Source organism: Rana temporaria, chromosome 12, assembly GCF_905171775.1.
Source record: "Rana temporaria chromosome 12, aRanTem1.1, whole genome shotgun sequence".
Classification (NCBI taxonomy): domain Eukaryota; kingdom Metazoa; phylum Chordata; class Amphibia; order Anura; family Ranidae; genus Rana; species Rana temporaria.
The window spans coordinates 136,200,280-136,214,182 of record NC_053500.1 but is presented as its reverse complement, the minus strand read 5'-3'; the positions used below and the strand labels follow the sequence as shown (position 1 = coordinate 136,214,182).

Below are 13,903 nucleotides of genomic sequence, written 5' to 3'. Positions count from 1 at the left end.
ACAATACATAGTCCCCTCAATGTATACTCTCCAACACAACCCCCCAAATAATATACACTCCCCTATATACCCCTCCTGTATACTTCCCAATATCCTCCTACATACTCCTCTGTGTAAGCCACATATACTCCTCTGTAATCTTCCCAATACACACCCCTCCCCCCGATACCCCTCAGTACACCTCTCAATGTATACCCTCCTACATACACCTCTATATATACACCTCACAATACATACCCCCTATTTGTGTATACAGATACCCCCGCTATACCCCTCTGTATACTTCTTAATACATACCCCACAATACAACTTCTGTATACTTTCCAGTACATATCCCACTAATAACCCCCAGTATACCCCTCTGTACACACCCCTCTGTATGCCCCCTGTACTCCATACACACACCCCTCTGTGTACCTCCGCTGTACACACCCCTCTGTGTACCTCCGCTGTACACACCCCTCTGTGTACCTCCGCTGTACACACCCCTCTGTGTACCTCCGCTGTACACACCCCTCTGTGTACCTCCACTGTACACACCCCTCTGTGTACCTCCACTGTACACACCCCTCTGTGTACCTCCACTGTACACACCCCTCTGTGTACCTCCACTGTACACACCCCTCTGTGTACCTCCACTGTACACACCCCTCTGTGTACCTCCACTGTACACACCCCTCTGTGTACCTCCACTGTACACACCCCTCTGTGTACCCCCCCCCCAGTACACTGTATATACCCCTCTGTATACCCCCCCCAGTACACTGTATATACCCCTCTGTATACCCCCCCCAGTACACTGTACAGACTCTTTTACATGCCCCTGTGGACACACCCCTCTTTATAACCCCTGTACATTATACATACTCCTATGTAACTCTCTGTATATCCATTTGTATGCTCTACACACTCCCCTATGTACCCCCCTGTACACACCTCTTTGCATACCCCCCTCCCCCAACATTATACACACCCCACTGTGCATGCCCCCCTATGTACCACTCTGTACACTGTGCATGCCTCCCTATCTTCCTCCAGAGGGGGTGAGGTACACACAGGAATGGGGGGGGGGGGGGGGGGGACGGACGGACACATAGTAATAGAGTGGAGCAGAAATACCGGAATCTCTGTACTAAAGTTCTCATCATAGGAAGAAGACACGCAGTTCTCCAAAGGCCGACGCGTTTCAAGGGGTTTCCCCTCTTCTTCAGAGCCGGGCCTTTGGAGACCTGTGTGTCTTCTTCCTATGATGAGAACATTAGTACAGAGATTCTGGTGTTTCTGCTCCTGGTTGTACCGATGGTCATGTTTGTGTGAATAACAATTGCTCTATTTTATTAGTGTACAGAGGTAATGCGTTGGGCCGGTGCTCCCTCTGTGTTATCCCGATCCTCTCCTATACATCGTCACTGTGCCAGGCCTACGGTTCCCCCTCTCCCACATTCCTTCTCTGACTATAGTTGTGGGAAATAAATGTCACAATCGGCGTGGTGTCGGCGCGGTGTTCAGGAGCAGATTCTGCTTCCGCTCTGCTGGTTTTACCGGTTAGGCCAGTTCTTCGTGTTCATCGCGTTCATCGCTCACCGCGGGGATTCCGAGACCTTTTCAAAGTGTTCCCATTCAGTCATAAGATATCGCCCCTGGACAGGTATTTCTACAGCCGAGGGGATCACACCTTACCTGTTCTAGTAATTACTGGGATCCCAGTAGTGATCCTCATCCTCTGATGTGTACATCACCTGATATCTCCTTCTGGTATAGAAATACTGGAGCCAGGTAGTGATCCTCAGCCTTCAGTTTGATTTATTTATTTGTATTTCCCTCTGCTATTGTAATAATGGAGGGTGCAGTGATCCTCATCCTCGGGTGTGTAAAGGAAGGCAGTAGTGATCCTCGGGTGTGTAAAGGAAGGCAGTAGTGATCCTCAGGTGTGTAAAGGAAGGCAGTAGTAATCCTCGGGTGTGTGTAAAGGAAGGCAGTAGTGATCCTCGGTGTGTGTAAAGGAAGGCTGCAGTGATCCTCAGGTGTGTAAAGGAAGGCTGCAGTGATCCTTATCCTCAGTAGTGATCCTCAGGTGTGTAAAGGAAGGCAGTAGTGATCCTCAGGTGTGTCAATGAAAACAGTAGTGATCCTTATCCTCAGTAGTGATCCTCAGGTGTGTAAAGGAAGGCAGTAGTGATCCTCAGGTGTGTAAAGGAAGGCAGTAGTGATCCTCAGGTGTGTAAAGGAAGGCTGCAGTGATCCTCAGGTGTGTAAAGGAAGGCTGCAGTGATCCTCAGGTGTGTCAAGGAAAACAGTAGTGATCCTTATCCTCAGTAGTGATCCTCAGGTGTGTAAAGGAAGGCAGTAGTGATCCTCAGGTGTGTAAAGGAAGGCAGTAGTGATCCTTAATGCTCAGTAGTGATCCTTAGGTGTGTAAAGGAAGGCAGTAGTGATCCTCAGGTGTGTAAAGGAAGGCTGCAGTGATCCTCAGGTGTGTAAAGGAAGGCAGTAGTGATCCTTATCCTCAGTAGTGATCCTCAGGTGTGTAAAGCAAGGCAGTAGTGATCCTCGGGTGTGTAAAGCAAGGCAGTAGTGATCCTCGGGTGTGTAAAGCAAGGCAGTAGTGATCCTCGGGTGTGTAAAGCAAGGCAGTAGTGATCCTCGGGTGTGTAAAGCAAGGCAGTAGTGATCCTCGGGTGTGTAAAGCAAGGCAGTAGTGATCCTCGGGTGTGTAAAGCAAGGCAGTAGTGATCCTCAGGTGTGTAAAGCAAGGCAGTAGTGATCCTCAGGTGTGTAAAGGAAGGCAGTAGTGATCCTCATTCTCAGGTGTGTAAAGGAAGACGGTAGTGATCCTCCTCATTCTCAGGTGTGTAAAGGAAGACGGTAGTGATCCTCCTCATTCTCAGGTGTGTAAAGGAAGACGGTAGTGATCCTCATTCTCAGGACTCTTCAGGGTACATTACCTGTTATCTCCTCCTGTTATAGTAACAATGGCAGACAGTAGTGATCCTCGTCCTCAGATTTGTCTTATTTGCACCTCTGGCACCCCTTTATCTCCGATGCATTCTTACCAGAAATGAAGATCGGAGAGCAGTCCACCTATGGAAACTGCTGGTAATACCATTTATTCAATACTCATTTATGTAATTTAAAGAGTAAGTGAGTGAGAAACTTGTATAGCGCAGCACATGTGAACTGAATCGCCTCAGGGCGCTAGGTATCCATTCCCTAATGTATTTTGCCTTCAGAATAGATGAGTTTATTCCTGAAGGGCCTGGTGATTCACTTCCATTCGGATGCTGACTGGTAGTGCGTTCCACAGTCTAGGTCCTTGGACTGCAAATCTTCGTTCTCCTTTTGGACTTGTATCTGGCCTTGGGTATCTGGAGTAGTTTTTGGTTGGTGGAACGGAGAATGCGATGGGGGTTGTGGCATTTTAATTTTAATTGTTCGCATAGATATTGGGGGGCACTTCCTTGAACACATTTATGCGTCAGACAAACTCCACTTTTGTTGAAGAAAAAAATATTCCCCTCCAGCCACAGAACAATGTGCAAAATACCACAAAAACAAACGTTAAGTTTTTGACTATAAAATCTGGAAGCTGATTGGCTACCATGCACAACTGCACCAGATTTTGCACTCTCCAGTTTTAGTAAATCAACCCCTTAGTCTCTCAGCGCACTGCTGATGGGGCAGAGCAGACAGAGCTGACAGTGACCGGCTCTCTGCTAGCCGAAGACCGAGAACCGAATGATCAGCGGTCTTTGATCTCTAGGTTCTTGGTCTTTGAGGTGGTGGGGGACAGATGCAGCTTCAGATTGGGGGGGGGGGGGGTGTGTAGGAAGGTTCAGCGATCATGTGACCATTGTCCTAGCGATCACCGATCTTTAGTCCGCACCAAGAGCCGTCTTCCGCAGCTCAGTCTTTGCGTTGGGTGCACAGCGAGCACCGAGTACCGTTGTTGTAGGAAGAGACGTTGTCAGATGTATTATACTTATCTGTAGATTGTTGTGGAAGTAATTATTTACGGAGAACAAGGAGGTGAGTGTGTGACTTGGTGGGCCTCTAGCTCGGTATGTCCGGGGGGCCTGAGAAGAGAATACACTGTCACAAACAATTCAGTGGGAAGCTTGTCCCCTTACACTGGTGGCCGGCGGGAAGCTTGTCCCCTTACACTGGTGGCCGGCGGGAAGCTTGCCCCCCCCCCCCCTTGCACTGGTGGCCGGCGGGAAGCTTGCCCCCCCCTTGCACTGGTGGCCGGCGGGAAGCTTGCCCCCCCCCTTGCACTGGTGGCCGGCGGGAAGCTTGCCCCCCCCCTTGCACTGGTGGCCGGCGGGAAGCTTGCCCCCCCCCTTGCACTGGTGGCCGGCGGGAAGCTTGCCCCCCCCCCCCCCCTTGCACTGGTGGCCGGCGGGAAGCTTGCCCCCCCCCCCTTGCACTGGTGGCCGGCGGGAAGCTTGCCCCCCCCCCTTGCACTGGTGGCCGGCGGGAAGCTTGCCCCCCCCCTTGCACTGGTGGCCGGCGGGAAGCTTGCCCCCCCCCCCTTGCACTGGTGGCCGGCGGGAAGCTTGCCCCCCCCCCCCTTGCACTGGTGGCCGGCGGGAAGCTTGCCCCCCCCCCCTTGCACTGGTGGCCGGCGGGAAGCTTGCCCCCCCCCCCCCTTGCACTGGTGGCCGGCGGGAAGCTTGCCCCCCCCCCTTGCACTGGTGGCCGGCGGGAAGCTTGCCCCCCCCCTTGCCCTGGTGGCCGGCGGGAAGCTTGCCCCCCCCCCTTGCACTGGTGGCCGGCGGGAAGCTTGCCCCCCCCCTTGCACTGGTGGCCGGCGGGAAGCTTGCCCCCCCCCTTGCGATAGATGTCTGCTGTTCATTCTCCTCGGAGGTATGAAGACAGACGTGTGCTTGGATCTGATGTAACGGGTCCCCTTGAAGCAAACTGCAGTGGGCATTGCAGCAGCGCTCCAGTCACCTACATAAGCAGGTATTGCCGTGTCCTCTGCCGTGTTTGCTCTGTGCTGGAAACCTTATCTGATGTTTGCTCTCCCTGCTGCTTGTGGTTTCATGGCACAGATCCTCTCTAATGCTCTGCCAGGCCGGTGTGTGGATGAGGCCTGCAGATACTCTAATATTTTGAAGGTTCGTGTGCTAATGGCCACAAATACTCCATAATACTCCTTCCAGATCGGTGTGTGTGACTGAAGGCTCCGAATACTTCAATACTCTGCAAGCTGCTGTGTGCCTGATGGTCACAAACACTTTGCCTGGGTGGTGTGTGGCTGGGGGGCTCTTCCAGGCCGGGTGTGTGTGACTGGGGGGGGGGGGGGCACTTCCAGGTCCGGTGTGTGATTAAAAGCTGCAGATAATTTATAATAATCCTCTGCCTTTTATAATTCTCTCAGACTGGTGTGTGAAAATGGCGCTGAAACTCTACTATAGCCTTTTTCGACCCTTTTACACCAGGGGATCCTTAAAATGATTTCCAGGTCTCAGGGGCGAACACTGTCACAAACAATTCTGTGGGAAGCTTGCCCCCCCTTGCACTGATGGCCGGCGGGAAGCTTGCCCCCCCTTGCACTGGTGGCCGGCGGGAAGCTTGCCCCCCCCCCCCCTGCACTGGTGGCCGGCGGGAAGCTTGCCCCCCCCCTTGCACTGGTGGCCGGCGGGAAGCTTGCCCCCCCCTTGCACTGGTGGCCGGCGGGAAGCTTGCCCCCCCCTTGCACTGGTGGCCGGTGGTAAGCTTGCCCCCTTGCACTGGTGGCCGGCGGGAAGCTTGCCCTGGTGGCCGGCGGGAAGCTTGCCCTGGTGGCCGGCGGGAAGCTTGCCCTGGTGGCCGGCGGGAAGCTTGCCCTGGTGGCCGGCGGGAAGCTTGCCCTGGTGGCCGGCGGGAAGCTTGCCCTGGTGGCCGGCGGGAAGCTTGCCCCCTTACACTGGTGGCCCGCGGGAAGCTTGCCCCCTTACACTGGTGGCCGGCGGGAAGCTTGCTTGCCCCCTTACACTGGTGGCCGGCGGGAAGCTTGCCCCCCACCCCCTTACACTGGTGGCCGGCGGGAAGCTTGCTTGCCCCCTTACACTGGTGGCCGGCGGGAAGCTTGCCCCCCCCCCTTACACTGGTGGCCGGCGGGAAGCATGCCCCCCGTTACAGACGGCTAAAAAGATCATTGGTTTAATGTTGTCTCTGCCAGGAGGAGTTGGCCCCAGAATCATACAGGCACCATCAGATGGGTCAAACAGCTCAAGGAACCCCTAGCAACCTCTGGAGGAATCCTAGGGTTCCACAGAACCTGGTTGAGAATTGCTGCTCTAGAATATTTTGCCAGGCCAGTGTGCATCCGAGGCCCACAGATGCCCTATAATTCTATGCCAGTCTGGTGTGTGAGGACATTGAATACGCTTCCAGGCCAATATGTAACTGAGGTCTGCAAATACTCTATAAATCTCCTCCAGGCCAGTGTGTGACTGAGGTCTGCAAATACTCTATAAATCTCCTCCGGGCCAGTGTGTGACTGAGGGTTACAGATAATCTAGAATAATCCTCTGCCAGGCCAGTGTGTGACTGAATGCCACAGATCTTCTATAATACTCTGCCAGGGCGTTGTACGACTACCAGCCGCAGACACTTTTAGAATATTTTTTTTCGGGGGGTCCCTTTCACACTGATCACTCTTTCTACTCTTTTTGCCTTACCAAAGGCAGAAGAAAAATGCATGACTGTTAAATCCTATGGCAATCCTCACACCAGTCAGTTGCACTTGTAAAAGTCCTGCACGGTGCGTGTTCGGCGCAAGGAAAGAAATACTGTACACCCAAAAATGCCCCTCCCTATTAAAATGAGTAGAAAACGTGGCAAAAGCGCACCCGTTGTTGCACTTTTGGTGTGGTTTTTTTTTTTTTTTTGTCGTAGCCCATAATATATGCTAATATTGTTTTCGCCTTTTTGTTCTCTGAGGTTTTCATTGCCATTAATCCTTCTTTCTGTTGCAGATGAAATCAGGACTGAGCTGGAAGCAGAGAAGTAAGTGTTTCCTTTTTATCTTGTGTACATAGAGTTGGGGGAGGGATCCAAAACGAGACCCTCCAGCGCCGCGCTGACAGGGCTTCCATCTTCACCCGGTCTTCACCGTAACATGCATTGTAAGGTTGGATTCACACGTGTGTGGCGAATTCCAGCTACGTTTTTTTTTTTCTCTGTGGATCAGCTGAGCGTGGGGGGGGGGGGGAGGTGTAGTGAGGCAGGGGAGAAAATTAATTGTTACAACGGAATGCATCTGCGAATCAGATGCGTTTCCGTAGAAGATTATGTGCCTGTAGTTCGCACCGCAATGCCCAGAAAATGCACACATTTTTAAATGTCCTATGAATTGGAATGTGGTGTAAGCCCGCATCCAATTCGCATAGGTGTGAACCCAGCCTGATGCTGTTTACACACGATCGGATTTCTGATGGAATAAAATCTGATGGATTTTTTTTCATCGGAAATCCGATGAAGCTGACTTTCATCAGTCTTGCCTAAACACTATCAGACTATTGGGAGCTGCGGTGGCTCAACGCGATTGGCACTGCGCTGACAAGCCATTCACCTCTGCAGCTAGGGGTTCGGATCCCGGTCTTGGCTTCATGTGAATTGAGTTTGGTGGTCTCAGCCCGGCTCCCGGTGGGTGTGCTATGTGAGGTAAGCCTGCGCTTAGTACGCCCACCCCCCTCCCACAAAAACCACCACACCTACACACGCACTCTAAATTGGGTTAACACACGCACTTTGACCACGCGGTCTCTAAAAGAGAGGCGAAGGACTAATGGGGCTGGTTGAGCGGGCTAATCCTCTCACTCCCTTATAGGGAGTCCCTCTGCCCCGTTGGGCTTCAAAGCGGAGCAGGTAGGGCGGGCTGTGTGGGAGGACCCCCTCACACACCCGCCATTGCCACCCGGGGCATGGAGAAAGGTGGCAGATTGCCTCTGGGGGAGGCCTGCCTACTCCCAACTCCTGCAGTCCGGCTCCTCTCTCGAGTACACGCACAAAAATACACTTAAAAAAAAAAAAAAAAAAAAAAAAAACACTATCAGACTAAATTCCGACCGTGGTGCCAAAACGCGGTGACGTAAAACACTACAAGGAGCCGAAAAAAAATTAAGTTCAATGCTTCTGAGCATGCGTCGACTTGATTCTGATCATGCGTGGATTTTTCTCCGATGGAGTTCCACACAGATGATCTGAATTTACTATCGTTTTTTTATCTATAGGAAAAACCTAAAACTTGTTCCATTGTTTTTTTTTTTTTTTTTTTACACCGATGGGGGGGCCCACACACGATCGCTTCCTCCGATGAAAAGAGTCCATCGGACTGTTTTCATCACATAAACCGATTGTGTGTACACAGCCTTAGAGTTTGTGTAAAACGAAGCGTCTAAATACCATTTTTGCAGATATCTTCAGGCCTGTCACGTGACTCCTGGCCGCCCTTCTACTCTGATCCAGTGGGAGGAGCCGAGATCTCCCGCTGACGTCTGCCGGGAGGTCACCTGACCGTCCGGCTCCTCCCGCTGTAGCCTTTGGATGGGGAGCGGAGAGTGGCCGGGAGTCAGGTGTCAGGGCTCAGCCACCATGATATACAGTGGTCAGTTTACAGGGGGGGCGGCAGAAACTGGCAGGATCAGCCAGGTATTTCAGGTCATACAGGGGGCCAAATCGCACAGCACAAGCACTGTGCTGTAGAACATGCTTTAACCACTTCAATACCGCACATAGACATATGACGTCCACAGAAGGGATCTCCCATCCCGGGTGGACGTCGTATGACGTCCTGTACTTTGTGCAGTGATATCTGAATGATGGGTGCAGCTAGAGACATCAGTCAGATATCATTGTGTTCGGCGGCGATCCTGCGCACCATAAGAACAATCATAGCGGCGGTTCCACCGCTTGATTGTTCTTATAGGCGGCGGGAAGGGACACCCCACCCCCCACCGCCATCCGGTGCTTCTCGGGCCTCTCCCGTGCCATCAGGGGCCCGGAGAAAGAATCGCCCAGCGCCAGATAGGAAGCATAGAGATGACTGGTGACCATCTGACATCATGACCGTCGGAGGCCCAGGCACGATGTGATGACATTACGCCCGGGTACCGGAATTTAAACAAAGCCGCAATTGCGGCTAGTAAGCATGAGTTTGTGAAAAAAAATTCACGATCTCATGCTTTCCAGCCTGGAGGAGAGATGCGGGGTCTTATTGACCCTGCATCTCTCCTTAAAGTGGACCTGTCACACACCTTTCCTATTACAAGGGATGTTTACATTCCTTGTAATAGGAATAAAAGTGATCAAAAAAACTAAATGTAAAAAAAGTGTGTATATATATATATATATATATATATATATATATATATATATATATATATATATATATATATATATATATATATATATATATATATATATATATATATATATATATATATATATAATATGCTGATAAAACAAAGTCTGTGTTCTCCAGATCAGTCCTAAGCCCTGGGGCCCCTCACCATGTGTAAATGATAAATCTGGGTGACTCAAACTGTAAACACGGTTATATGTATACACACACGGTATGATAAAATGTGTGTCCATTCTAGTGAATTTGTTTGTGTCTCAGTTACCAGGTAAAGTTTATTTATTTTTATTTTTTGTACAGCGTGTGACTCTGAGACGCTGTTTGCACAATGGGTGTGAATATACGGGGTATTTAATCTTTATCTTGTGATGCCTTTACTCAAGCTCTGCAGACTGTTTATATATCTCTGTTATCTTTCCTGCTCCCGGTATCCGTGTGCTGGGCACTGCCCGCTGTACAAGATCAATATTGGGGGGGGGGGGGGGGGATAAATACAGATGTGTACTTTCCATATCTCATCTCTGTCTATATCTCATCCTTCCATTGCAGACATGGATCAGAACCGCTGTCCAAACCAAAATTCATTGAGGCCGACAAGTATTTCCTCCCATTTGAGCTGGCTTGTCAGACAAAGGCCCCCCGCATTGTCAGCACCTCCCTGGACTGCTTGCAGGTAAGGTCTGGGGTAACTGTACCCCTGTATCGCTCTATGGAAGATAAATGTGGCGGTTCTTGCTGGATTTAGGTTTTCATGTTATGACAATCCTTTGGAAAGAATTACCGTATTTATCGCGGTATAACGCGCTCTGGCGTATACCGCGCACCCCCAAAGTGGCCCCCAATCCTGTGGGAAAAAAAGATTTTTTGTTTTTTTGTACTTACAGTTTTGGTGTCTTGCGCGGCGTCCATCTGCGGCCTCGTCGGGTCCGGCGTCCTTCTGCGGCTTCGGGTGTCCGTCTTCGGCGGGTCCGGTGTCCGTCTTCGGCGGGTCCGGTGTCCATCTTCGGCGGGTCCGGTGTCCATCTTCGGCGGGTCCGGCGTCCATCTTCGGCGGGTCCGGCGTCCATCTTCGGCGGGTCCGGCGTCCATCTTCGGCGGGTCCGGCGTCCATCTTCGGCGGGTCCGGCGTCCATCTTCGGCGGGTCCGGCGTCCATCTTCGGCGGGTCCGGCGTCCATCTTCGGCGGGTCCGGCGTCCATCTTCGGCGGGTCCGGCGTCCATCTGCGGCGTCCTCCCGCTCTTTTCCCGCCACGACTTTGAATACTGTGCCCGCATATAGCGAGCACAGTACACTCGTGAATCTTCGGGCAGGCTCGGGCGCCTCTCGCACTGACTTCCTGTACGCTCAGGACGTCAGTACGAGAGGCGCCGAGACTGCCCGAAGATTCACGAGTGTACTGCGCTCGCTATATGCGGGCGCAGTATTCAAACTCGTGGCGGGAAAGCGGGTATCGGCGTATATCGCGCACCCACGATTTTGCCCTGATTTTCAGGGCAAAATAGTGCGCGGTATACGCCGATAAATACGGTACTCCTTTTTGCTTTCATTTCTTCTGCCTAGTTGTGTGGCCAGGCGGCTTGAGCTTGGTAGAACATTTATCGACATGGAACTGGGAAGCAAGGGTTAAAGTGGTTGTGAAGGCTGAAGGTTTTTTACCTTCACTTGAAGAGTGAAAAAAATTCAGCTTAACGGTACCACTTAAGCCCCGGACCAAAATGCAGCTAAAAGCCCAGGCCAGGTTTTGCGATTCGGCACTGCGTCGCTTTAACAGACAATTGCGCGGTCGTGCGACGTTGCTCCCAAACAAAATTGACGTCCTTTTTTTTCCCACAAATAGAGCTTTCTTTTGGTGGTATTTGATCACCTCTGCGGTTTTTTATTTTTTGCGCTATAAACAAAAATAAAGCGACAATTTTGAAAAAAATTAAATATTTTTTACTTTTTGCTATAATAAATATTCCCCAAAAAAAAAAATATATATATATATATATATATATATATATATATATATATATATATATATATATATATATATATATATATATATATATATATATATATATACACACACACACATACACATACACATACACATACACATACACACACACACACACATACACATACACATACACATACACATACACACACACATACACATACACATACACATACACACATATATATATATATATATATATATATATATATATATATATATATATATATATATATATATAATAAAAAAAAAAAAAATTTCCTCCAGTTTAGGCCGATACGTATTCTTCTACATATTCTTGGTAAAAAAAATCGCAATAAGCGTTTATCGGTTGGTTTGCGCAAAATGTATAGTGTTTACAAAATAGGGGATAGTTTTATTGCATTTTTATTAATTTTTTTTTTTTTTTTTTTTTACTACCAATGGCGGCGATCAGCGTTTTTTTTTTTTTTTTTTTTTTTTTTTTGTGACATTATGGCGGACACTTCGGACAATTTTGACACATTTTTGGGACCATTGTCATTTTCACAGCAAAAAATGCATTTAAAATGCATTGTTTATTGTGAAAATGACAGTTGCAGTTTGGGAGTTAACCACAGGGGGCGCTGAAGGGGTTATGTTTCACCTAGTGTGTGTTTACAACTGTAGGGGGGTGTGGCTGTAGGTGTGACGTCATCGATTGAGTCTCCCTATAAAGGGGTGACACATTCGATGCAGCCGCCACAGTGAAGCACGGGGAAGCCGTGTTTACGTACGGCTCTCCCCGTCCTTCAGCTCCGAGGAGCGATCGCGGGGGGGTGGCTAGAAACAAATAGCCACCCCCTCATCCCGGATCGCTACTGACCGCCGCATGGCAGGGACATATGGGTACGCCCATCTGCCTGTACGTGCCATTCTGTGGACATGTATATATACACGTGGCGGTCGTTAAGTGGTTAATCACCTATTTTTAGCCCCCCCATTGCAAGATATGACTAATAATTATATGTACCTCCGGGAGCCCCAGGAACACACTGCCTAAGAGAGCGACTTTAAAAAGTTTGAAGTTGAGATCTTTTCTTTGAGTCCAGCGACTTAGCACTACTTTATTTTTATTTTTTGATAAGCTACTAAGCAAACACCGTGTCATACTGTATAGAGCATTGAAGGCCATTTCCTGACGTGTAAGCTCTGGCACAGAGAAACCTAACACTTTATGACTTTTTATGGGTCTCTGAGAAGGCGGCTGTATAACGATCTCCTCTTCTTCTTGCAGAAATTGATTGCATATGGGCACATCACCGGAAATGCTCCGGATAAAGGCATCGCGGGGAAACGACTCATCGACCGCATAGTGGACACCATCTGTAACTGTTTCCAGGGCCCCCAGACAGATGAGGGTGTACAACTTCAGATCATAAAGGTACAAGAATTTGTATTTTATTTTTTTACGATGAGCGCTGTTTGTGTAATCCTACCCTGTCCTCTCCCTGAAAAACACATTCTCTTCTAAAACACGCCCTAAAAATAAAAATCACCTCTTACCCGAGCAATCCTTCAAGTTACAATTGAACTGCATGTTGCATGATCCATCCATTTTTAGGGTGCAGCATGTAACATGTTCCCAATGCTGTGGCCGCTGCCCACCCCTCCATGTGGCAGCAGTACAGGAAGAAGTTTCCCGTACCAACTGTCACTTTTTTTTAAATCTGCATGGCCATGCGGGGCTTCGCCCACACAGCTCTGCATGTGAATGAACTGCAGGCCCCGACACCTTAGCGGCTGTCGGCTTGTAGTCCTCAATTAACTACCGCGGCCTTGTGGAGCCTTAAAGTGGTAGATCTCCACCACTTTAAGGTTGCCTACACCTGCTTTACAAGCTCCAAAATAAAAATATAATGCACATTTTATTTTTATTTTTTGCAGTCCTTTTTCTTTTATTTTTAAAGGTAAACTTATCCTTTTACCTCTCCAAGGGACCAAGTTCATATAGCATAGAGCGATCAGTGCTGTTAGGCTATGTCCTGTGCACAGACATGCACACAAAAAAAAATAAAGGAGATGTAGAGCCAAAGCTCTTGACCCTTCTTCTCCTGGGTCACAGGAGTGCAATTAGATCTGCGCTCCTGTGACCCAGATTCAGCCGACAGCAGGCGTCACTCACCCGCTCCAGACTCCTGGAAAGATCCCGACTTTATTATCGGGATCCACCCTGATACCTGGACTGGCAGCTGACTCAGCCTCTCTTAGTGAGATGCTGAAAGCCTGAGTCAGATGCTCTTGTCCCCTTTACAGCCTGGCGCCCCAGTGAGCACTGGAGGGGCAGAGAGCCGATGACTGACACTGAAGACCGAGCAACCAGCGGTCTTTGATCGCTCGGTTCTTAGAGGCGACGGGGGGGACACATGCGATATGTATGTATGTAGGTTTTTTACTATTCCCATACGTCTTTCAAATTTTAACATTTTCCACTAAAACACAAGTAGGTAGATTCAGAAAGAGTTAGGCCGGCCGGCTTATCAGTAGATAAGCCGACCTAACTCAGAATCTACGCCGACTTATGTTTAAGCGTATGCTC

At 49.6% G+C, this 13,903-nt stretch overlaps 1 protein-coding gene across 4 annotated transcripts in view; it reads left to right on the top strand.

Annotated features, from left to right (window-relative positions):
- Positions 1–13,903, top strand: part of ARFGEF2 (ADP ribosylation factor guanine nucleotide exchange factor 2) — a 57,498-nt gene that overhangs the window by 1,384 nt on the left and 42,211 nt on the right. For all 4 annotated transcript variants that reach the window (XM_040330871.1, XM_040330868.1, XM_040330872.1 and 1 more), the window contains exons 2-4: positions 6,963–6,993; positions 9,896–10,019; positions 12,602–12,748. In XM_040330871.1, the coding sequence (XP_040186805.1) occupies positions 6,963–6,993; positions 9,896–10,019; positions 12,602–12,748 (302 nt within the window). The remainder of the gene's footprint in view (positions 1–6,962; positions 6,994–9,895; positions 10,020–12,601; positions 12,749–13,903) is intronic.